This window comes from Grus americana, chromosome 9 (assembly GCF_028858705.1).
Source record: "Grus americana isolate bGruAme1 chromosome 9, bGruAme1.mat, whole genome shotgun sequence".
NCBI classification, from domain to species: Eukaryota; Metazoa; Chordata; class Aves; order Gruiformes; family Gruidae; genus Grus; species Grus americana.
Genome location: NC_072860.1, coordinates 23618550 through 23644075, shown reverse-complemented (window position 1 = coordinate 23644075; position 25526 = coordinate 23618550). Strand labels below are relative to the sequence as shown.

The window sequence follows — 25526 nt, the reverse complement described above, 5'->3', positions numbered from 1 at the left end:
AGACTTTCCCTCCAATATTACAAATGAGTGAAACAAAGACAAAAAAGTCAAGAGAGCAGCCCAATATCTACTATATTAAAGAAAGAGAACTTAGATTTTTCCAATCTGTCACTATGCTATTTAAGAAGCAGAGCTGTTATATGAACTTTAACTATGCTAATTAAGTGTCATAGAAAGAACAGGTATCATAGAAAGAATTGATTGGTACCTGAGCATTCATGTACAACTTCAGTAATGTCTATGAAATCCCACACAGATTGTAAGGTTCAACTCATACAAAACTCACTACATAAAGTATTAAATAAAAAGAAAATAAAAATTTCCTAAACAGATTTTTCAAAGTTGCCAATTAGGAAATAGAAATGCCACATTGACAGGAAATGGCAAGAATCCAATGAGTTCCATGTGAATCCAAAGGGAATGAAAACTATGTATCTAACTTGAATTCTAGAGACAATAATGCAAAGAACAATCTTAGTTAAATCTAAGAAAATTTTAATCTGGATTTGGAACTCTGAATGTTACCAGTGCATTGGAAAACAGTCTACTTTGAATATAGACAGACGCCAGTATGCCCTTCTACAAAGCCAGAAAAGGCAGGTGCTCTTTTTCTATTTTTCCCATCTTTGATCAATTTAATAACTGTAGTACAACCAGGCTAAAAACACTTAAGCAAAGTTCACCAGAGGATTAAGCTACAGCAATCCTTTTACTTCTGGTGTCTACAGTGTTTCAGAAGATACATATTCACAAATTAACGACTGAATTCTCAATGCTATCTGAAACTAAAGAAAAATATTTATAAATAATTTATAGAAATAAAATAATACCTGAAATGGTTAAGGTTGAGGGGGTTTTTTGGGAGGAGAGGGGGACAGACGATGACAACACAGGGCCAAACAAAAACCAAGCTTAAGAACTGTAATCAAAACTTACCATTTGAGCTCGTAGATACATTTGAGCCTGGCTTGCACTCAGGGTTGGAGAGGTGCTCCCCAGCAACATAGTCTGTTGGGTAATACTGCTGCTGGTGGTGTTGGAGGTCTGTGAACGGCTTATTATCTGTGCAGGTGTAGGAGAGGTGGAGAGGTTAATCTAAGGAAACAAAAATATTGCTTCTGTCATGGAAATTCATTCATCCTAGGGTCTAAAGCCAGAAAGCCTTTGACAAAAATGGCAGGGGCAGTTGAAATCTCTGAACTAATATCAAAAATATATTGAGCCAATCATCACAAAACCGGATTCTGGCAAGATTGTATGTTTTCATTTTTAAACTGCAAGCAACCGTTTCACAGTAAATAGTAATAAGCAGTTACAATTACAAACAATTATATTCTGACATCTGAAAAATATACCTTGCAGAAATATAGATTTACACAATAGGTAGCATGAGCTTGCAATATTTTAAGAAAAAAAAATGCTGAATTTTAATATTTAAGCATCTTTAAATGTTTATATTATCTGACTGGACTGATAGCTTCTGTTAACGCTTGTTATGCAACCTGATCAGAACACTTCTTTGTGCCACTATATACGTACTTTACTTCCTCATTCTACATACGCACATTTAAAAATGACTGGAGAATAAAACTTTCTACAGTTTCACATTAAATGCTCCTCAATGATTCTCTTTAGCATCTTCTCAAACAAAAGCTGTTGTGGTTTTGGTTTGGGTTTTTTTGGTTTAGGGGTTTTTTTTTTAAATTTTTTTCTAACCAGTCTAACAGAGTTAAGTGCCCAGCTCTTTTTCATCACTTACTCAAAAGATTTCCTTGAAAAATCCCAGCCCAATTATTCTATTAGTTTAACATTAGACATCTTTAAAGACTTTCCCTCCTAAATTTAATGACTGAATGATTTTACTTCTCACAACTGTAAGCCAAAGCAATGCTATGAGAGCTTAAAAAAAAATATAGTTAAATCACTGAAGCTATGCACTGAAGTCATGAACAGCTTGAGGGCATGATTAATAAGCAGGATGTCTGTAGGACTAGCAAAGTCCTACTTGATACAACTCTAGAACTGTACATAAGAGACAGTGCAAATTACACATCTGGAGATGCCGCTTAAAGAAATACAGCATGAACTGAACGTGGAGCTGCTAATAACTGAAACCTCAGCACACAACTAGAATATGGATAAAGTAATTGAAAGTGCATAGAAGATGCATGATGAAAGATGATCATCAATAAAAGAATGAATGCTATAAATATAGTAAACTGATTAAATGTTTATGTGAGCACTGACTTGGATTCTTTAGATTTGGTGCTCTTTAATCACTGATACACAGAGCGATGATTTTAACCTACAACAGCGCCCTGAATAAAGAAACTAATGTGAAAAATCCAATCGGAAATCATGTAAAAGATGAAAGCTCAGGGAGTGACTCCTGCAGTGGTCTGAAGAGTCACTAATGCTTGTGAAGTGAGCAGCTGCACCTCAGAGCACCAAGAGTGAGCTGGGACCAGAGAAGCCAGCCTCCAATGCTGGACAGCAATGATAGCGGCTGGCAGCACGCATCAGGATGACTGGTGGATGCTGGAAGCGCAGCCAACACTGACTACAGAGTCGTCATACTTCTATTTACTGTTTTGGTAATACTAATTTTAACCACAGAGATTTAAATACTAAAATCTTTTCCGTTTTTTTTTTTTCCAAGTAGTTATATAATAATCAAGAGGGGTTGAGAATGGATGGAGGGCTTTGTTCAGTTACGTACCGAGGTCTGCGACATGCTTGACTGCTGAGTGACACTCCCAGTGGGGGAAGTACATTGCCTCCCACCTGACAGGCTTGCCTAAATAGCAAGAATATGTGTCAAATATTGAAATCAAAAAGTGTTTAAGTGATGTTCATATTATTGCATAAACCATCAGAAACATCCCTCTCTACCATCACCTTTTCTCTGACTTAACAGTAAAAATGCTTTACGCGGTGGAATTAGTTTTCAGCAAAGTGTACTCGGCACTATGGAACACAATCTGCAGGGTGCTGAATGCCTTCAATTCCTACTCAATTTCAGGCACTCAGATTCTTGCAGATCAAGACTTGAACAAAAACTGTCAGAGGTAAAGTCTATTGAACTGTTAATGATGGAGCCAACAGATCAGCTCACTACCTATGGTGCTCAGAACTTAAAATGCGACATCATTAAAAACTGTCATTATTAAATCTCACATCATAATTTTTATTATGATTAGAATCCTCTAAAAATAAAACAAACTTTATAAACGCTGTAAAGAACACTCTCATATTCTAGAATGGTAATTTGTGTAAGCACATCTAGCGTCTGTAACAGTATGCTATTCCAGCCCTTCAGATGAATATAGGGACAATGATTTAGATTTCTGTATTAACAGACTGCATTCCAAAACTTCTTAGCCTTCCCCAATCTAATTTTCTTTGCTTTGTCTCAGTAACTGTATATGCACATACAAATCCATCACACAAAAAAATGACAAATCAATATATTACCATAAACTAATGGAAAAGGTATAGAAGAAAAAGCCAGGAGCATAGAAGAATCAGTCCCAGTTCTGACAACAAACAGCTATATCCCTCAAGTCTTTAACTGTTTTAGCATTTCCGTGTGTAAAATCATTAACAACCACCTATCTCTGCAAGTCTCAATCTGAGGTCAACTGAGGTCAAAGGAAATCTTTCCACTGCTTGAGTTTTCAAAATGGGTCTCCTCCAATGTTCACTAGTGTTAAAAGCTGTGCTTCAGAAATGAAGTGTCATTTACTTTCTACATTTTCACACTCAAGAGTTAACATTGAATTTTGCCATTACTTATAATGCAGCCAGATGTGTGGCAAAACACACTAAGATACCAGATGTTCATTATTTTTATTTGATTCCACTAAGACACATTACTATTCATTGCTTTCCCCATCAACTTTTAGAGAAAATCATGGGATGAAGATTCAAGTAGTCTATTTTTAATATTTATTTTATTACTGTTTGATGATTTACATGATGCATTATAATGTATGCAATAAAGCATGGAATGGTCGCCTACTGGAGCATCTGTAACACCAGACAAAATCCTCCAAATAGTTTGGAGGAAGATACAATTTAAAATACCAAAGTTGTTAAAATATAACAATGAATTATTGTGAGGCATTAAGCTCAGGCACTTAAGCTGTTATTATGTTTGACAATGCTCTAGAATTGTAGTCCTACTCTAGAAAGTAGTACACCATTCTTTTTCAGCAATCTTCGCTCTCACCTGTGGTACAGTTGCCAGACTCTGAAATTGGGTACTGCTTAAGTGCTGCTGCTGCAAAGCAGCAGTCTGCAGCATTAGATGCTGCTGTTGGGCTGCATACATCTGCTGGAGGTACTGAGCAGCTGAGCTAGGAGGACGATGCAAGGCCTGCTGAATAACCTGTGATGAATCAGTAGGTAATTAATTACAATTACAAAGTACACACCATGCTGACATGATGTTGAAGTTTACCTTTACAAGGATATAAACCCAAATAAATTCTTTTCACACCAATTATGTAATACTGAACTTGCTCCATCACTGTTCTCAACCAAGTCACAGAATATAGCCAAAAAATATATTCACGTCTTCAAGGAAAGCCTGACAATCAGCTGACAATACAGCATCATTCATAACACAACATCCAAGCCTCTTAGGTTCTTGTCAACAAGTCCTACATAATGTTCCGCTTCTTGAAAGAGCAGGATAGCATGAGAGAGATTCAATTATCAAACCCAACAGAATGGACCATACAGAGTTCAAGGAGACCTAATCTCAAGAAAAACAAGAGGCAGCTGTATTCAAAGTAGCAGTTACACGCATAGAGATACCTCTGGATCTCTGTAGTCAACGCTGGTCAAATGAACAGCCTTATTTTGTGTTGCTTTGTAAAGGCTTATGTTAATAACCCATACCCTTAGGGAATGGTGAAAAAAACCCAACTTTCTAGCATAGCATTTCCCCCTCCCTTATTTGGGAGGCAGGCCTGTACCCTGCACTATACTTAAGTGGTCTGATACTCTTTGGTAAACAGTATCTTCTGAAAACCAGTAAGTCAGATATTGAGAAAGAAGACAGCAATTAAGAATGGAAGGTTAATTTTGTGTAAAATATTGTGCAATGCCTGTATTTGAGAGCACTGTACAGTACAGGAAAGAATATTTCATAGCCCAGTACCTGGACAGCATGTCTGTCAGAGCCGCTGTAGACAGATATCTGTGGCAGCTGTGTCCGGGAAGTGGAGGTGGTAGTGATAGTAGTTGTAGATGCAGAACATGTTGTTGTGTTCGGTTCATTCTCCATAGCTATGCAGCGTTCATCCAGCCTAGCAGAATTGAAATAAAAGCAGATAGAATAATGGGAAATTTTAAAATGGTTTAGTTTGTAGGATTTGCTATTACTTGATGGGATTTGTTGAGAGATGCAGTTATAATCTTCTAAGATCCATCAAGAGTAGCAATGGGTGACCACTTTAGGCATACATGCAAGATTTCCAGCAAGCTACACAGGAGTGCTGCTGCGCCCCTCTTCCCCACAGCATAGCACTGAAACTGCTGGCTGACCATCCTGTGTATTCAGCAAAACACATTCTTGGCAAAAATTGCTGGTGGCATGCTCTATTTGGAAAGAGAAAGGACGCAGAGGAAAAATGCTTTTACTTTTTACAGCAATACCTCCCAAAACACAGCAAGAGTCAAGGAAGAAATTACATATTTAAGCATCTCAGCATCTCTAATGATTCTTTCCCCAGCCTTATGAGACTTTCCTCTGTTGCAGAGTACAATCTCTCTCTCAAAATGTTGTCTTTAAAACTAAAATGCATCACACATCTTAATATACGAGGAGTGTTTACTTTAGTTTCTTTTTCAGTATTAGTATTGTGATTAAACAGGAAATAGCATAGCTGCTGTTTATTGCTTTTGAAAGGATGTTAAAAAAACCAGGTGGAAAGAAGATGGGTTTCCTTCTTACAATAAAGGGCTCAGAAAAATAGTAATTGAAAGTGCTGCAATGTACAAGAAAAAAAGCAGCACTGGCAAGTACTTAACAAACCGCCCATTGGATGCTGCATCAAACAGGAACATAATCAGGAGTTTCAACTCAGACAGCTGAAAGCAGAATGCAGTGCTGCCAGGCTGCTACCTTCACCTCTCAAAACACAACTACTTTGCAAGTAGAGAACTGCACACGATGCTGTAGCTCCTGATTACTTGGAATACTTAAATAGATACATGGTCAGCTAAGGACCTTATGCCTACCATTGTATTGTATAGGCGCGTATCTGTCACCATCAAAGAAAATTCATAGCAATAAAGCATGCTTTAAAAGCAGAGCACCCTGCTATTAGAACTGAAGAAAAAAATATGGCTTTGTTGTTAAAAATTCAGATCTGTTGTGCATTATTGATGCAGTTTGTCTACTGACAGTAGAGACAAGTTAACATACATGGGTTAACCGCTTCAACTACAATAAAAACAGCATCACTTTTAAAACCACTTTACATTAATTTCACATAATGGTAAAGTACCTTCAAAAAAAGTTGTCTCCTCCAGAGGACATTAAAAGCACATCAAAATATTTACACCTACAACTTGTCTAGCTAGTTTTAGCAGAGTTATGCAACCAGTTAAGTTAGCCTAAATAAACAACATTGGATTTTTAATTTCCTTCATTCTCAGCCACGTTTCAGATGCATTATTAGTGAGATGTGCAATGTATCCCACTCTACTAGCTATTCCACCAGAAGTTCATCCTATGAAAGCTTTTAATCCTTTAGCTGAAAGTGTCTCATTTTCAAAAAATAATTTTGTCATTGCCTAAGCTGTTCCCGCAATGGATGTACAACAAAAACAGGAAAGAGCCCCTAAACTTTTATTCAGCAATGGCCTGGCACTGAGATGTATCTCCAGTCCTTAAGAGTCGGTACGAGATGCTTACTTGCCATCCCTCAGTCCTACCGCAACAGAAACACAGCAGTAACACGCAGAAATAGCGTGCCCTCTTTCGGCTGAAGGAACAGTAAAGTATTTCAACAGATGACACTTGTTAAAAATCTCTCCTCTCTAAGTGAGAAGTAGAATGTTTAAGAGAGAACAGGAAATAAATAAAAAGTGGTTGTTTTTAGCAAGGGAACCAAGAATCCATTACAATTTAGCAGATGGATATTTTATGACAGAAAGCATAAAAACCATTGCAGATTTAAAAAGTCAGACTGCCTTTACAGTGCCACTTTCATTTACAACTTTGTATATACACAGATTGCTTTTAGTTATAAAAAAAAATCTGATACAATTAAAAATAATCTTCTGAAATTGTTCATTGAGTACTTGATCTCAAAAAGGCAAAACTCCTAAATAATAAAATTAATGTTGCTAAATGTATGATGATGACCTTACAACGTTGCCTGTGAGCAACTTTAACTCAAAAGAAACTCCGTAATGCAAAGTAAGTTTTAGAAAATACACTAAACTCTGACTTTAAACAACCATTACATTTAAGTGACCCCAAAATACAAAGCACAACAGAAAACTACATTGAAAATAAGTATTTATTCAAGTAGTAACAGTATGAGACACCACAAAATTTCAAATTACATTGTGCATAACGTAAATATTCAGAAGTTTTGTTCTCTTTATATTTTTGGTCAAATATCTAAAGTAAAAAATATCTGCTGTTCTATACCAAGAATGTTAAACTATCTTCACAGCGGATATGCATGTCACGATTTTTGAAAGTTTGACTTTTGATAAATGTCATAGCAATAACGAACACTGCTGACAATCTGCAGCCATAACTGGTATTTGAAAATAGAGGGTTTGGGTTTGTTTTGGTTTTTTTTTTGTTTTTTTTTTTTTTTTTTACATACACGGTTTATTCTTACCTCTCCTTAAAATGCCAAGGGTGCAAAACAGAGAAAATGAACATTTCCTCCAAGTCAAACCCCTACGGGGAATTTTGTATGTGACTGAATGCTCCAAGATAAATCCTCTCTTTCCCTTCACTCTAGCTACAGTATAGGGCAACCCTGCCCAAATATTGGGGTTCTTTGCAAAAAAAAAAAAAAAAAGGAAATTTAAAACCATGCTCTGTGGAAACACAACCTACGCCACGCGGTGCAACTTGCTTGTGAGGCGGCAGAGAGCGACCCATCCCGGGGGCTGTCCGGGCCCAACAGCTGGGGCCGCCGGCGCGCTGAGGGAGCCCCGGGGCTGCTCCGCAGGCAACGGCAGGGCCCCCCGGCGGCCGCGACCGGCGCTCCACACCACAGGCCGGGCCCAGCGGACTGACCCGCCCCCTCAGCCCCCCACACCGGGCCGCGGCCTCGCCCAGCCCAGCCCCGCCGCCACAACCGGCAGCCACGCTGCGGCCCAGCGCCGCTGTCCCCCTCCCAGCGGCCCCGCAGGCGCTAGCCGCCGGGGAGGGAGGAAAGGTGGGCGGGAGGGGAGGCACCCGCTCCCCGCGCGGGGCCGGCCTGCCGCCGGGGCGATGTCAGGGCGCGGGTCCCCGCCTACGCGCCCCGCCCCGCCGCGGCCTGGCCGGGGCCTGCCGCTGCCGCTCCCCCTCCTCCGCGCGTCCCGCCGGGAGACTCGCCTCGGACAAGCCGCTCACTCCGCTTCCGCCATCTTCTGGCCTCCCTCAGGGGGAGGTGCCGCGCAAGCGCGCTGGGCGCCGCCGGCGCCGGGCACGTGACGGCCCCCGCCGCCATGTTGCTGTCAGAGCGCGGCGGCGTCCGTGAGGTGTGGTGGCGGGCTTTAGGCTGTAGGCAGCCGGCTTGGGCGTCCCCGCGGAGCCTCCCGGGTGGCTCTCAGATCGCGGTGAGGTAGCGACTGGCTTTGCATTAACGCAGGAAGGTTGTGGCCAGGAGCAGCAGCCTGGCTGGAATGAGGGGTCTGGCTTCCCTTAAGGCCTGTGGTGGTGTGTGGTGCTGTATGTTTAGCTGAGCATGGCAGTAGGGGCAGTGACTCATTTTCCTGTGGGAGTGGCAAAGTTGAGGTATGTCTTGCTAGGGCCTGTGGTAACTAAGCTTGTTTCATGCTTTAGCTGCAGTAGGAAAATGAAGAATGTGATACATGCTGTGGTGAGAGTGTGGTCAGGAGGTTAAGGTCAGGGAAATAACTGCTCATAATGTTTTTTCATGTTGGCTGCTTGAGGATCTCAGCAGCTCTAACCGGGACACTGGTGCTGAACTTTTTTAACTTCTCTGAGGAATATGAAACAGAAGAGTCTTTTAGCCATGTTGACTTAGTTTTCACTTCCTTCCTATGAAATGTTGGCTCTGAGCCTTTCCTGAGGAAGACCGCCTTGCCCTCTAATTAACCATAATTAATCAGAGTTGAATTAGATCAACAATTCCTGTCTGAAATTAGCAGCTGCTGTGTATTACCTGGCGTAGATGAGCAAAGCCCATCCTCCATAAAGACAAGTAATTGCTATACTACATAAGCCTAATTAAAATCTTATGTGGGACATCCTGACAACCTCAGCACCTTGCTTTCTCTTCTTTGTGAAATGTCTTCCTGTGATGAAGAAATACCTTCTGTATCTTAGGATTACGTAACATTATTACATAGTTTCCAGGTATAGTAGTATTTTTAAAGTTGCTTGTATTCCCAGTGATACAGGAAGAAGGCGGCTCAGTGCAGTGAGTTAGGTAGAAAACTGCTACGCTGGACAGGAGTCAGCACTCCTGTTCATGACACTTTAAATATTTGATAGAGACCCATTTGTGTGAATGAAAATGAAATTGACTAAAAACTCGATAAAAGGGCAATAGGAACAAATAGTAAATGTAGCTCATCTTTTGACCAACTGATAATTGGATGTGAAGGGGGAAAAAACATTGCCAGATGTCTAGCAGCTAGTTGGGATAGATAAGTACTTTGCAATGAAAAGAGTCTCAGCAAGCGTCTTACAAAAATCAAGTACCTTCCGAGGCATTGTAGATGAACTTAAACTGTTGAAGGGTGAAGCAGTTACACTGCCTGTGACAAGTAGTGACAATTTACAAGGTCTTATGGGCGTTTCTGTAAAAGATGACATGATTCAGTAGGAGAAAATAGGAATATTCATAGGTTAAAAAAGGAGGCATAGAGAAAATGAAAACTCATGCTGAAATACTCTTGGAGATCCAGTAGGAAATGGAAAACATGTTGGAAGTCCTGGTGCATGATATGGGTGAATTCAGATACAGCAAGGTTCTTCCTGCTGTACAAAAAGGATGTGAGATTGTGGAAGCTGGGTGGAGCAAATAACTTTCTTCTGAGGGAGAAGAAAATCCCAACCAACCACTGCTGGAAGGTCAGGTAGCATGAAAAAAATTCTGTACTTTGTAACCACGCCTAATGTAAACAGCAAATATGGCCTTAAGTCATTTTATTGCCAATATGAGAAACAGCAAGGTGTGTTTAGTGGAAAGTGCCAATCTCATGTAGTAGCCTGTAACTGAGCACAAAAAAGCTGAACTCCACGCTGCCCTGATACAAACATCCAGGTGTGATGCTGATTGGAGCATGGTAGTGGAAAAGAGGAATTGTTTTTACTATCATAGAAGAAAACAAAGGTTCCCTGTTCTTAGTATTGCCAGAAACATCCATTTCTTCAGGAAGCATTGGGCAATATAAATATATGTTATCAAAGAAACTATTGATGTATCATTAAATAGGCAAAGTGGGAAGGAAATACTCCTTGCAGTGATAAGGTGGCTTATGATTAACAGTTTTAGTAAAATACCTTTTGTTAACCACCCCCCTTCTTAATTAAAAAGCATCCTTCATCTTTCTTAAAAAAAAAAACCCTTAACCATTTGATTTGGTAACTAAAGCTTCACTTGAACTGATTATACTGTCTTGTGAGCAGTGTGCATTCTTTGGAATTCATACAGAAAATATTTTAGCTAACAGCTCTAAAAGAGGCATTGCCATTGCTTCTAACAGCTCCAGCTGCCTGTCAGCTCTGTGCTGGCTGCTGAAGGGCAGCATGCTGCTTTTGTGAGGGTTTTGTGTTAAAATCTGAATTTTTGTGGCACCCCTCAAATCAGATTGGTACTGACAGAACTAGTGGAGGAGTCATGGTATGGAACTGATTGTGAAGGAGCATGGTTAGACATGTCCAAGACTTACTTTTCCTGATTGCTCGGGTGGTAGCGATGGGTTTACAGCTCAGTTAGAGGGCCTGCTCCACAGCCTGCACTTCTGCTGCGTATAGATGGAGCCACAAAGTATCACTGCAGGCCTTTTTGGCTCTTTAAGCCTTAAAAGGAGGACAGTCCTATTTGTACCCAAGTAAAACGACGAGTTTTCCTCCGTTGCGCCTTCCCTAAGCACAGCCCTGGCTGTGACGAAACCCAGCAGAACGAGCCGCTGCCAGAAGCAGCCAGGCTCCTAGCACTCAAAAACAGGCAGTTCGGCGGACGCGGACCCGGCCCAGCCCCCGCAGCTACCGGTACACAAAGCACTGCCGGGCTGCCCGCTGCCGGCCGGTGGTGACTCCTGGAACGGCGGTGGAGACTTGCCCCGCCATCCCCCGCCGTGCCGGCGCCAGGGCCGCGGTGCCACCCAGCAGTCCCAGCATGCCTGGCGGCGGGTCGTACCAAGTGGCGGGGACAGCGCTGGGCGCGCCGCCGCTTCGGGCGCGGGGAAGGGAGAAGAGGGGCTGTCAGGGTGGTCTCTGGCCTGGAGCTACCCGCTCCAGCGGCTTCGCTACGGGCATCCCGGCTGGCCGACTCTGCGTCGCCACTTCCCCCTTTCGCTTCAGCGTGGAGCGTTCCGCTCCGCAGGTGTGCGGTGGAGTCCCGCGGGGAAGAACCCACGTAGCGTGCGGGGGGACGGGCATAAGAGGCGTGGCGCCCGCCCTCCTCGGGCGGCAGAGTCGCTGACCGGCCGGTTCCGGAGCTGCTCAGCATTCCTGTTGGGGGAACGTCTGTGCTCCCCGCCTGCGCCGTCCCGCTTGGCTCCGCGCTCTTCCCGTGCCCCTCCTTCGGTGGTCCCCCTCCGCCCTCCCCGTGGTCCCGCCCGCCCCGGGCTGGCGCCGTGAGGAGGCGTGGCCGCGCCGCGCTCGAAGGACGGTGGCGCGCTTGAGGCGGCGGGGCGCGGCAGGGGTCGTGCAGCCGCCGCCTCCCGCTCCCTCAGCCCTCTCCTCACCCGCCCGCCGCCGCCCCGGGCCGCGCCACCCGCCGCAGTGGGGGAATGCCGACGCAGCGGGACAGTAGCGGCAACAGCACCATGTCGGCTCCGGGCGGCCTCGGGGGTGGCCTCGGCGGGGACAGCGCCCACCAGGTCCGGGTGAAAGCCTACTATAAGGGGTGAGTGAGGGCGCGGAGCCCCGGCGGCGGCGGCGGCCTGGCCCGGGCAGGGGGAGTGGCGGCGGCGGCGGCCGGCGTGAGGAGAGGTTTTCGCCCGCGGCAGCGCGGGGCGGAGCGGCGCGGCCGTGCCCGGCGGGGGGCGATGGGGCCGGCGCCGCGCTGCCCAGCCCGGTACTTCGGAAGCGGCGGGTGCCGGCCTCGGGTCTAGAGGAGACTTTTCTCCGGGGGCTGGGCGGAGCGGCGGCGCTGGTGTGTTTGGGGTGCTCGGCACGGGCTCCCCTTTAGTGCCGGGATGCGGTGCTTGGAGGGCATCCCCGGGCTTGCCGCCGGTGGCGAATGTCAAACACGGCTGGCTGTCTTGTCAGGGCTTCCCGCCGCGAGATTTCTGTCAATGATGGCTCTTACAGTGCGACATCTTAAATACCAGGTTTTCCGTGCATTTACTGTCACGTTAAGATCTCACATCCAAGATATCCACTTAATTGTAGGGGAAAAGAAAAAGAGGGAAGGAAAAAACCCGAAAACCACAGCTAGACAACCGTGTTAAAATGGCTTTCAAGCGTGTTCTGAACGGGGGTGAACTGGCAGGACTTGTGCTCGGAGGAGCCTCTCCCCGGGTGTCGGGTTTCAGCGGGGAGCCGGTGGGCTGGAGCGGGGCGAGCTGACAGGCTGGGCGCCGCCGGATCTTCCGTCCTTCTGCGGTGGTCTTACCAGTAAACAGGGATGAACCTGAGGGGCCTCCTCTGCCCTGCTCACTCTGCTTCCCACGCAGCCCGAGGCCCTGGTTGTTTAGCTGCTGTCAGTAATAAATGCATATTCCTACATCACACTTTATTGGGGGACTCATGCCAAAATTAATACTTAAATAAATATATTCAGGGTCCAGCTTTGATCCTGGTCTCTGTGTGTTAAGTGATATTCAGGTCTAAAGAAAAATGTTTGGATGAAAACCTATTTCATCAGTTTTTAGGCTGTTTCCCAGGGACTGAGGGGAACTGTGAGTGGTAGTTTTGAGTCTGTGAATGGTAACTAAGATGCATCTACTGTCAGTTATGCTTCCACTGCTAAAAAAATACAATAGAGATCTGCACAATGAAAATCTGAACTTTGCTGGTCTAATTCAATGGCTCTCCAACAATAACATATAAGGCAGAAGAAGTGTTTTACTTTGGATTCACAATGCCCTATTAAATAGTAACAGTTACAGGACCTGACTTTAAAAGTTTGAGTGCAAGGGTTGACAGTGGTTCATTGGGCCATTAAGTCTGAGAGGAGGTGATCTAAGCAGAAAAAAATGTAGGTTACCTTTTTGGATTAAGGTTGAACACATGATACTCTCAACAGCTTCCTTCCAGTTATCTGTGTTAAGTACAAGACAAGATTTATTACATCTATGGTATTTACTCTCTGGTATGTCTAGCTTTATAATTTTAAGGAGAGGTATAGAAAGCATGCTGAGCATTTGGTATTTGCTACCATGTTTGATTTCTGGCTTGTGTCTGCTGTGGGGCTTGACAAAAGTCAAGTACTGTAGAGACTGGCACAGTCTGTGGCTTTAAAAACTTGTGAAACGCTGTCAAAGTAATGATATGTGAAATTCCAAGCTCTTTGTTTTACAGTTCCTTTAATTCACGGTTTCTTAAGGACCTGGAGATGCCCCTGGCTATCAGCTGGCAGAAGTGTTCATTTGGTCAGGCAGTGAAGTACAATTGGAACTGTTCTGGGTTAAACACATTTATTTTTCTTCTGCTGGGTCAGTTTTAATCTTGATCATTTCCACATGCAATCACATGAATTCTTGCTTTAGCACAGGGAGGGTATGGTGCAAGAACAGAGAGAAAGAAGCTCAGGGTTGTGGGAGTAAGGAAGAAAACTGCTGCATTGGACAGGAATGCTGGCTCATGACACTTTAAATATTAGGTAATAATTTCACAGACACTGGAATGTTTCTTTTGAGTCTCATCTATTGACTTTTTACCTGTTAAAATCAGTTTACTCTTAATAATCATGCTGAGTCATATAGGGTGTTGGTTAACCATTGTGAATACCAACAAACTAACTAGCTGAATGCCTTAGTCATGATTTGAGATCTAAACAAATTATTCTTTCCATGCCTGTTTCCCAGACTAGCACTATCAGGAAGTCGGTATCGAAGCAAAGCACTTCACCTACACTTACACTGAAACAACTTGGAGACTGAGGATCTAAATGCTGATATCAAAGGCAGCATTTTCCCTTTTCATCAAATAGACTGTCTCCGATTACAGCTGGATAGAGGATTTAATGGGAAATAGGGTTAATCGGGAAATGTTAATCTCTCTTAATTTCGTTTTAATAGAAACATTTAAGTGGGTTGTAGAAGTTATTGTGAAAGTCTTGCTAGGAAGGTTTTTTCAACTTCCAGAAGGAGTTTCTGGTTCAAGAAAAAAACCCCAGCAACTCAGAAGCACAGATTCATTTTTGAAACGGTTGGGAATCCATTAGTCAGGACACTCGCCTGGGGCTCAAGACACCAGAGCAAAGAGCTGAACCCGAATCCCCAAAACATCCTTTAGTCTGGCCCAGAGCCTAATTGCTTTTTGCAGCCAAGACAAAGACTTTCATGAAGAACCCTTTGAAGGGTGTTTCATTCAACCGTGCAGTGGTAATTCTTAAATTCATGAAATATGTAAAACCAGGAAGGAAAATTTTCCTAAAATGAACAGAGATCATGAGAATAAGAGGATGGGAATTCCCAGAGACTTGGGAATTGGGGCATTAGGTTGAGTTTATTCAGGTATTTCCTTCTCTCAGGTAAGCTACGGTTACCTTTCTCATAGGGCTGGTTGTTTAAAATGCTGAAAATAGTCTTATCTATTTTAAAGAGTTACTGTAGTCTGTGCAGTGTGTGTAATAGAGGATCCTAAATGTGTTCTTAGGAATTTACTCTGTCATGCCAACTGTTTACATACTTTTTTGTTGATACAGTAACAAAATGTAGCAGCTTCAAATGTGTGGCACTGAACAGCATCGGTAATTACAACCATTTCAGCTTTCTAATATTATTCAGTTTACCTTTTGTCTTATCTCGTGTTGTAGATGCTTTTTGTCAGTTCAGTACAAGAAGCTATTATATCATTAATACATATGGGGAGGATTACATTATAACAGTAGGGAACAGGTAGGAATAATACACTGCTTGTGCGCTAGGAATCCTATAAAACTAATGTTGTTGATATAAAAAAAAAAAAAAAACAAACCAAAACAACAAACCAAAACCAAACAACAAACTTGGAGAACCATTTTTTCTGTCATGATTAGAACTGCTAGCTTATGTGTTTTCCACGTCTGCCATAGATTTTGCACTGTTTTAACCGTGTAGGCTGCAATGTAGATTAAACTTTTAATGTAATTAAAGACATAGGTTACCAATGCTTTACTCACCTTCTGTTTGATTTGGTTCAAATGAATACTCCTGACAGTCCTCTCATGAGACATGTTAAACTTGCTTCTTTTCTTAATTTTAAGATGTTAATGCAAGTGGGAAAAGTGGGGGAAAATAAGTTCAATTTTAATTTTAAATCAAAATGTACCTCCATAAATATTTCCAGGAAATTAATTTCTTAAGAATTTTTTTAGTTTTCGCATCCTTTCTTTATGTTTTTGTCTTGAACACTTTATGATCAATTTTTCAGCTTAATGTCTTTCATTGTCTGTTGAGGATCAAGTCCTGAATAGGAGAGCATTCAGCTTAAAGTTTTGGGTTAAGCCTGTGAACACGTTTTCACCACTTCTTCCAGTTTCAACATTGATTTGATTTTCTGATGATATATTTTTTCCAGAAAAACAGATTGCAGGAGCAGACAATTTGAAACCTCAGACTTCCACTGGGGAAAGAGATGCTTCAAATTGTTCTGAATGGCAGTGCCTGCACCTTACGGTACTGAAACAATGCTGAAACAGCAGAATTCTCCTGGGTTCATTTCAGTGAGCTATAATTAGACTTTATTAACAGTTTTAATGACTGACCCAGGTGTGATAAATATGTGGAATATGTAGATAATATGTGATTATCTGTATATTTTCACATATATAATGTGATAGCTATATTAGGCTGCAGGTAGAAAAATCTAAAGCAGTAGTCTGTTCTTACAGTGGGTTGTTCTCTCACAGAAGTTCAAGCTCAGAAGTGAAAAATGAGATACAGATATTGAATTACATTTAACTGTTGGCATTGAGGGCTCTTTTTGTTTATTTGGTTGTGGGTGTGTTTTGGTTTTTTTTTTTTAAAGGATGTTATGACTGGATGATCTGTAAAAGAAAAGGCATGAGAATAGCTGTTTGATCTGAGGAAAGGTGGGAAATGCAGTGATGAGGTTCATGGTCTTCTACAGATATTTAAAATGTGTTCTGTAGTCTTTGTGTGTAGATTTGCATTTTCTCAGTCTTCCTATGGTTTATCTTTTACTGATTCTTACATTTGCAGGGTATTGATTCAGGCAGGCCTCTTATTAGTATGAATAAAATGATGCTTTATTAATATTTATTGAAAATATAAATGACAACATTTTAATGGAAAGTAATTCAGCATAAGTATTCTCTTGTTTATTTGCATGTTTCCTACTCACAGGTCCCTGATAAAGACCTATTATAATAGTACTAAAACAAATTCTAAAAACCCTGATACTTCCATAGTAAGAATTAATTGACACATCCAAATGTGGTGGTGCAAAGGATGTCATGAAGAGACAAATAAGGATATTATGCCTTAAATAGCTTTACAAGAAACGTGCTTATTAAAAGCAGTGCATAAGCTTATCTTCATCAGAAGGAAAGGACTATTGTCCAGAATTTTTTTCCCCACACCTTGGTGAAAGAAAGCATTTTGTATTTTTTCATGCAAGGCAGCAGCTTATGGTCCACACTGAATTTCCTTTGTTCTTTGACTTAGCCTACTAATTTTTGTTTAAAATGTCAAAATCTATTCTCAGTAGAGTTTAACTTTATGTCTTGGCTTGAATGAATACAGCTTTTTCCTAATGAATTTTCATCAATGCGGTGTTAGGTGCAAGACGTGGAAAACACCGTGTAATGCAAAGGTGTGAGAATGGAACCTGAGACCTGTCTCAGTAGAAAAATATTAGTGTCATCAGTATAGTTAAAATGGCAAAATAAAGCTTGTTGAAGGACCTGTAATCTTTCAGTTTGTGTTACGTAAAGCTGGCTTCACATCTCTAGGAAAAGTGTGCTAGATGTTGCTTGTAGAACCTTATTCATACTTATGTACATCTTTTTTTTTTTAATATTGCTATTAGCTAGGGTTCTCCTGAAAGACTGAGTAGTGTTTGTTATATCAGAGACAGTAAGATTTTCCAAATGTATTTAATAACTGATATATGTCCTGTTGGACTTACTAAAGTAGTAATTTAGAGAACTTGCTTAAATTCGGAAATAATTAAACTCTCTCATTTATTTGAAGAGCGTCTATTTTGCTACTTGAAAATAGCAGCAAGTAGGAAGAGGTGTTTTGTTTTGGTTTTTTTTTCAGTTGGTACTAGCTTTTACTTTATAGATATGGAGGGATTCCTGGGCTGTTCAGTACATCTTAACATGGAGACTTTTTCTGTTCACTGTAGTACAGAGAAATATATTTTAAGTGGACTTGAATGATCAGATGTAAAAACCTGCTGAACAGTCTTTGCTAATATATTATTTTTTTTAAATCTTGACTTTTTGCTAGAATAGCAGTGATTACAGTCTCTTGAGATTATGGTCTGTCACCTAACTCTTTTTGCTTGTCTGACAAGAATAGTCATGTAGTCACCGCTTTTTTTAACATACCCTCTCCCATTATTGACTGGTTCAATCACAAAATAAACTGCAATAGTTGAAATACTTAATTGACTCCTCAGTGCTCTTCAGAACATAACTTGTTCAAGAAAATATTCCAAAGTGAATATATCTTCACTAAAATGTGAATAAGTGAAGGGATGGTAAACTTTAGCACAAAATCGGTGAAGCTGCTAAGTAAGCAGTGCCTTATTTCCTTCCCTGAAAAACAGGAAATACAGGTTAAGACTTTGCCTCCTCATACAGCCTCCTGGGTTTCTCTTTGGTTGATGCCTGTGTGTCTGTGACAGTAATGCACTGTTAAATCTGCCTCAGTTCATGGGGACAAACGCTGGTGTTGGATTCACAGCTTGTGCATTTTGAGAGAGGATGCAAAGGGAGAACGTCAGAGAGAACACGATTTTCCTCGTAGGATGGGTGTAATCAGGTGTTTCAAATGAAGCCCCATTTGCCCCGAAGTACTGTGTCTAAATACTGGGAGTTTGTCTTGCATTGTTTCTCATGTGGAAAGAAGAGTAATTCCTCAACCAAATAATGTAGCAGCTTTTTGACCGCTTTATTCAGATTATTGAACAGGTGTCATTTCACTATCCTAACCGTTTACTGGAGTCTTTCCTCTAACTATAGTAAGTCTGATCATGCTCATAAATCCTGAAGTAGGCTAAGCTGTTCTTCTAGAGTGCTTAGAAATTGCTAGTTTATTTTTCTCATGGTTCTGAACTGAAGGGAGCCTCAGGCAAGTGTGTCCTCTGCCACTTTGAAAGTAGTTCAGGTTCAGTGACCACAGTATGTTATGTTAAGTCACCTTCTTGACACTACTCTGCCCATGCATAAGATGATTTAAAGACATTTAACTTACTGTATACGTATACTTCAGTCTGGTAGGTATGTTGATGTGAATGTCGACCAGATATAAACTTTGTCTGTTGCTTCAGTTTCCCCCTCCCAACCACATACTGCTGGCAGCTGGCACGGACTGAAACAAATCCCACCTAGCTGAGGTTTTTATGGGAAGATTAGTCTCGTAGTTCAAACATTGGGCTTACACGAGATGTTTGAAGAGTAGCGTTGTAAACAGCCCTCTCTTTCTCCTCCACCGTCCTCTGAACTATATCTCTGAAATTCCTTGTTTAAAGGACTGCAACCCCGAGTCACCTGTTCCCCTTTAAGGCCCAGCAAATACCAAGACAATGGGTCAGCGTTTTATGTTAACATATTTAAAACACCAAGTTAACTATTAATCTTAATCTTAATTATAACAGAAATATCCCTTCTGCATAACAGTAAAGTAATAAATTTTAATACTGAGTGTGTGTGTGTCTGTCAGCCTTCCCCGTCATTATGGTGAAGTATCACGGGTCTTTTTTTTTTAAAGGCACTTCCAATATTTGGAACATCCCCCCCGATCCACCAGGAAACGTGTTTAATATTTTTAATTAATTTTTCATAATAGCTACACAATCAAAATTTAATTGGAGATGATGTATACATTCTTACAATGTTTTGATATCTAATAACACAATAACCGTTAAAGAGCAGGCAAAATCAGCAAAATGTTAATAATGTTCTTCAAAATTTTTGCAGCATTTAATTCTTCGGTTTCCACTGGTATAATATATCTAATTTCTGTGTGTGGATGGTATCTGCTGCAACTCACTTCATAGTTATTTGGGCATTTAAATCTTAATTTTTCTTAATCAGATACATGGAGGATTAAATGTCAAGTAGTTGGTAATAAAAATCACTTGGAGCTTGACTTTGCTATAGGAAGGGAACTTCTGTGCTAAACGTTTACTAACATTACTTCAATATTTTTTTAGGGGGATGCTGCAGGGATGGGTTTTATATTAGTGGTATATGGAAGGTATTAGAGCTGATGATCAAATGCTATATACTGCAGTATAATTTCTCAAATTTATTTTTCTCTTGCTCAGGGACATCATGATAACATATTTTGAACCTTCCATCTCATTTGAGGGACTGTGCAATGAAGTTCGAGACATGTGCTCCTTTGACAATGAACAGCTTTTCACCATGAAATGGATTGATGAAGAAGGTAAATTGATGCTTGGTCTTATGACAAGTATTTGATCAGTATGTTCCTTAGCTGTCTAGCTCTCCTCTCACTTTCATCTTTTCCTTTCCCTCTGCCTTCATAAGATAAGCTTATGAAACACACTTTGTAAGTACGTTTTTAGAAATAGTGAATCTGACTCTAAAAATAATGGTTATCCAATGCCTTTGTAAGTATGTCTTAACGAAAAGGTCATTGTTTCAAATGACTTACTGTGGAGAGCACCATTTTTTTTACCGACTCAACAAATTAAAACTCAGTGATTATCAAAATGTGAATTCAATGTTATCATTATTAGGAAGGGAATGAAGCACATGGCCCACCATAAGTCTTAAATATGTGAGAGTTAAACTAACCTTAAAAGATATAAATTACAGTATCTACAATATCAATACAATTTAATGTATAGTTGAGTTATAGTGGTTTTGCTTACACATACATTTTGAGTGTTTGTGTTAGCTGTTACTTTAGCAACCTATTAACATATAACTATTAGTAAAACTTTTTCTAACTATTGAAAGAGAAATTGCTTGTCCAAGTAGCTTTTCATCGAAGTGTAGTAATAACAACTTTGGCTGAGAACTCTTGTCATCTCTAGTGCTTACATTATCCATGTTAAAGTTTACCTTGGATGAAACGAGTTCAGTGTGTTCTCCCTTTTCCTTAACAGATGTAGCCCAGTTTTGAGCTGTATGTATACATTAGTAATTTTTTTAAAAGATTATTTGTAATTCCTATTTTCTTTGTGAATTGGTGTACTCTACACATAGGTTTTGAGCTACACCAAGAGATGTCTGAATTATGACATAGCTGTTGAGTTTCTTTAGCATGCTAAGTACTTGATGCAATACATAAAAGGCCGTAATGTGCAGTGATTTGTCGGCAGTGATTAGTATTTGTATGCAATGATTAGCCTACATGGTGCTTATAGAACTGCTTCCTCCCCTTCTCACAGCTTTCCCATTCAAATTTGGGCGAGTGCCAGTTTATTCAGAGCTTAAAGCTAAACATGGACCAAAGCTGATTTTTGGAAGTGCTATATGGGCAGGTGTGTTGAAGATTATGTGGTCTTGGGAATCTGAGCAGGTTTTCCCTCTCCCCTTCCTCTCCCCTTCCTCTCCCCTTCCTCTCCCCTTCCTCTCCCCTTCCTCTCCCCTTCCTCTCCCCTTCCTCTCCCCTTCCTCTCCCCTTCCTCTCCCCTTCCTCTCCCCTTCCTCTCCCCTTCCTCTCCCCTTCCTCTCCCCTTCCTCTCCCCTTCCTCTCCCCTTCCTCTCCCCTTCCTCTCCCCTTCCTCTCCCCTTCCTCTCCCCTTCCTCTCCCCTTCCTCTCCCCTTCCTCTCCCCTTCCTCTCCCCTTCCTCTCCCCTTCCTCTCCCCTTCCTCTCCCCTTCCTCTCCCCTCATCATTCTGAAATTATTTATACCAGCAGATGCAGTAAAATAAACAATGTTCATGACTAAACTGTGCAGTGATGCTATTTGAGTTGGATGTTTACTTTGTAGTACACTGGCTGTTTTGTTTTATCTTGAGGAGGGTAATAGACTCCTCACTGAAAAGCAGAATCTGGAGTGTCAGTCATAGTAAGAAGTATATATCTTTTTTTAATAAAGCATTTGTAGAAAACTTTGTGCAAATTCAATAATTTGTGTGAAGCAACAGTTTGTTCTGTCTCAATTTCTGCTCTTTAAGTAGACATAGGTTTAAAAAAAAAGGAATGCTGCCATTTGACTAAATTATGTTCATGTATTCACATAGGATTCAGTTTTCACAAGCAATCTGTGTTTGCTTTAATCATTGACTTCCAGTTTAATGTCAATGGAGGAATAGTTAATCTGGTGATGAGGCATGTTTAAAAAAATCCTGCTGTCTTTATTATGAGTAATTCTTGCATCTACAATGTGTGGCTTCTTGCCAAGACCCTTGCCTCCTCTCTTCCTCTCCACCACTCTTTAGTATAAAGTTTTCAGTTGGTATTCTTTCTAGAAACTCATAATTTGCTTTCTTGGAAAATTCCTGTATTGCATCCTCTTCACTGAAACTGTAGTTGACTCTTTAATAGCATAAGGAAATGTGTGTACTGTGTACTGGTACTTGTTATACTACTACCCATGTTCCTTGTAGTATAAGACAAGATAAGGTGTCCAGGCCATCTCTTCACTGTTTCCTGACTAAATTGCTTGATCAGATGTGTGACTAAACTGGGTTTACCTAGTCACTAAGGTTTTTATTTGTCATATACTAAATGTCTTTTTAGCCTTTGCAAGATGCAGAGCATTGTGTATAACTACTTCTGTTTCATAGGGGTAATGGCACACAAAGACAGACCTAATTTAGTTGAGTGGAATCACTTCAAAAAATGCTCAGATTCAACTGGGAAATAAAATTGATTTGCTTTTTAGAAAAAAATCTATTTTATCTGTATGCGGTCAGTTCGTCTTACCTCTGTCTTCTGAAATGTCCTGTAGGATGGACACTAGCCTTATGTTTGTGTTCAGTCTGTTGTTTCTTGCTATATAACTCAAAAGTAAATATTTTCCTATGACACTAATCCCAGCTGTCTTTCAATGGCTGCAAAATTTGTACTTATCATGGTTTTACCCCAGCCGGCAGCTAAGCACCACGCAGCCGCTCGCTCACTCCCCTCCCATCGGGATGGGGGAGAGAATTGGAAAAGTTAAAGTGAGAAAACTCGTGGGTTGAGATAAAGACATTTTAATAGGTAAAGCAAAAGCCACGCGCACAAGCAAAGCAAAGCAAGGAATTCATTCACCGCTTCCCACGGGCAGGCAGGTGTTCAGCCATCTCCAGGAAAGCAGGGCTCTGTCACGCCTAACGGTTACTTGGGAAGACAAACGCCATCACTCCGACTGCCGCCGCCCCCCCCCCCTCCCTTCCCCCAAGCTCCTTATAAACTGAGCATGACGTCATATGGTATGGAATATCCCTTTGGTCAGTTTGGGTCACCTGTCCTGTCTGTGTCTCCTCCCAACTTCTTGTGCGCCCCCAGCCATCCCGCTGGCAGGGCAGTGTAAGAAGCAGAAAAGGCCTTGGCCCTGTGTAAACACTGCTCAACAATAGGTCCCTAGAACAAAAACATCTCTCTGTTATCAACACTGTCTCCAGCACAAATCCAAAACATATCCCCACACTAGCTACTATGAAGAAAATCAACCCTCTCAGCTAAAACCAGGAGAGTACTACTCTGAACTTGTTGAAAGAGTATGTCTATAAACCTTCTGTTCCTAGTTTGAAACATGGTGTATGTTCTTGAGACCCTCCTTCTGCCAGAAAGAAACACAAAACTGTTTGCACAGGTGTTGGAAAACAAATGAAGAAAAACTGGTTTGTTGATTCTCATAGTGAGTCTGAATAAATACAGTTGTTCCTTCTCCTCCCCCCATGCTCTGCACTGTTCAAGTTTGTGCAGTGAGTAGGCAGTTTGATGTCCAGATAGGCTAATTGTAGGGGGAGGCAGTATGGAGAAAAATGACTACAGCTGGCTTCAAAGACTCATTTTGAGGATTATGACATGCATAAATAATGAATAAAGACAGAAAGCTGCAAATGGATAGTTTGCATTTATTACTAATATTTTAGCAATAGAAGAGAATGGATACATTAGAAACAAAACAAATTAACTGGAAAAAAACTTTTGTGGGTTGAGTTTTAAGTGTCGCCCTGCCTGCTAGGTGTGTGGTTCTACTGAAAAGCCTTAGCAACACCTGTGTTAATTTTGATATCTTGTAGTACAAAACAAAAAAGAGAATAGTTAGTAAACTGTTGCTAGTTAGCTTTCAAACCATGCTACTAACTGAAGGCTCAGAGCAGTAAAACTTTCAGTTTGGATCCGGTTCAGCTGAAACGGAAATTGTTCTGCTTTCTCCCAATTCACTTACCCTCAACCACTTTATCACTTAAGGGTGTGGAAAGTGGTATTTCTGTTAAAGATTGGCAATATTATATGACAGTAGACTTGCTATATGGGATTTTTGGCTAGAAAGAACTTGTTCTGCTCGTGCTAGCGTGTGAGCAGGCAGAGATAAATCCCATGTTCTCACACAGGGTATCTTGTATAGGTGGAGAAGGGGGGGAAGTTGAACTAATAACCAGAAGTATTTTCTTTTTTTGGGGTAGTGATGATTCAGATTCAGCATTGCTTTAAAAATGTTTCAGTTGTAGTATTATTTTGAACAAGGTTTCTTTCAGGGGGATAACTTTTTTATAACATTACTAATCTGTATCAGACAGCAAAGAAAATGTTTTGTTGCATGGCAGTTCTTTTCAGTCTTTATAGCAGTTTCCATACACTGACAGACACACGAGGTCAGTTAAAATATCAGATAAAGTCTTTAAATGAGTCTTGAGAAACAGGTAAAGTACGGGTTGTGTGTCCGAAGGGGTGAGAGCCAAGGCTAGAATTTAAGGTCCTTCTTACTCCCAATCTGCTGACTACAGCAGATCTTTAGCTTGATCTCCTTTGTTCCTCACACCCCCCTCTCCTTTTAAACCTACCTATCTGCCAAAATTGCCCTGATGTAATTAACTGTTGTTTAATGATTCTGAAATACCTTTGTGGATACATGTTATTTTTCTAGAAATATAAAGTAGATAACCACAAAGAAACCTTAGTGAGTCCTAAACTGTTACTTCTGAAACACAGATTTGTTAAAGCATTTAAACGCAGTCTTGTCAGAGAGACTTTAAAATACATACCAAATGCTTGTATGATAATCTGCTCCGTGTCAAATGGTCAACAAAAGCTGCAATTGTTTTATAAAAAAGGAAAAAAACCAGCAACAACAACCAACCCACACTCATTTCCTGCCTTGGTGGCCTTTCTTTAAGGGATTTTACTTCAAATAGTCTGGTGAGTACGGAAGTAGTAGTTGAAAATCAGAAAAATGGGATCTTTTCACTTAAGTTACATGATTTGTCTGGTGTCTTGATTGAGGTTTGAGGAAAGACTAGAGGTCTAACTGCTTTTGCACCTCCTGGTTAAAGTCTTGGCAATGTTGAAGCAGCTGTGAAAATAGAATTGACTCAGTTCTAATTAAAATCCATGAAATAAAATGGAATCTTAGAAGCATTTTTAGGTGCAGGAAGATAACCTGTACCTCTTGTACTGAAATGATGTGTAACCATGCTTGTAGCAGACCAAACTAATGATGTTTTGTGATTATGATTTGCTTGCCTCTTGGGAATAGCTCATATTTTTATTTTCCCTGAAAGCATTGAATATAACTGTATTTTCAGATGCACTCTCTGAACAGTGTTAAAAATAAATACTACCACACTTGAGAATATTTTTCTGTTTTGCTACAATAATTACCTTAG

General features: G+C 41.0%; 2 protein-coding genes across 14 annotated transcripts in view; one reads left to right on the top strand and one right to left on the bottom strand.

Annotated features, from left to right (window-relative positions):
* The window catches only part of PHC3 (polyhomeotic homolog 3), a 36614-nt gene extending 27895 nt beyond the window's left edge, over nt 1–8719 (bottom strand). For 5 of the 10 annotated variants that reach the window (XM_054834601.1, XM_054834608.1, XM_054834609.1 and 2 more), the window contains exons 1-5: nt 8582–8719; nt 5168–5315; nt 4232–4390; nt 2720–2797; nt 937–1095 (exon numbers count right to left, since the gene is read on the bottom strand). In XM_054834601.1, coding sequence (XP_054690576.1) covers nt 937–1095; nt 2720–2797; nt 4232–4390; nt 5168–5293 — 522 coding nt within the window. In that variant the 5' untranslated portion in view covers nt 5294–5315; nt 8582–8719. The remainder of the gene's footprint in view (nt 1–936; nt 1096–2719; nt 2798–4231; nt 4391–5167; nt 5316–8581) is intronic. The other 5 variants (XM_054834602.1, XM_054834603.1, XM_054834604.1 and 2 more) reach the window with 5 other exon arrangements.
* The window catches only part of PRKCI (protein kinase C iota), a 34219-nt gene continuing 17286 nt past the window's right edge, over nt 8594–25526 (top strand). Inside the window, exons 1-2 of one of the 4 annotated variants that reach the window (XM_054834613.1) lie at nt 8594–8810; nt 20054–20175. In XM_054834613.1, coding sequence (XP_054690588.1) covers nt 8695–8810; nt 20054–20175 — 238 coding nt within the window. In that variant the 5' untranslated portion in view covers nt 8594–8694. Of the gene's footprint in view, nt 8811–11881; nt 12291–13754; nt 14211–19241; nt 19314–20053; nt 20176–25526 lie in introns of those variants that run through there. The other 3 variants (XM_054834612.1, XM_054834614.1, XM_054834618.1) reach the window with 3 other exon arrangements.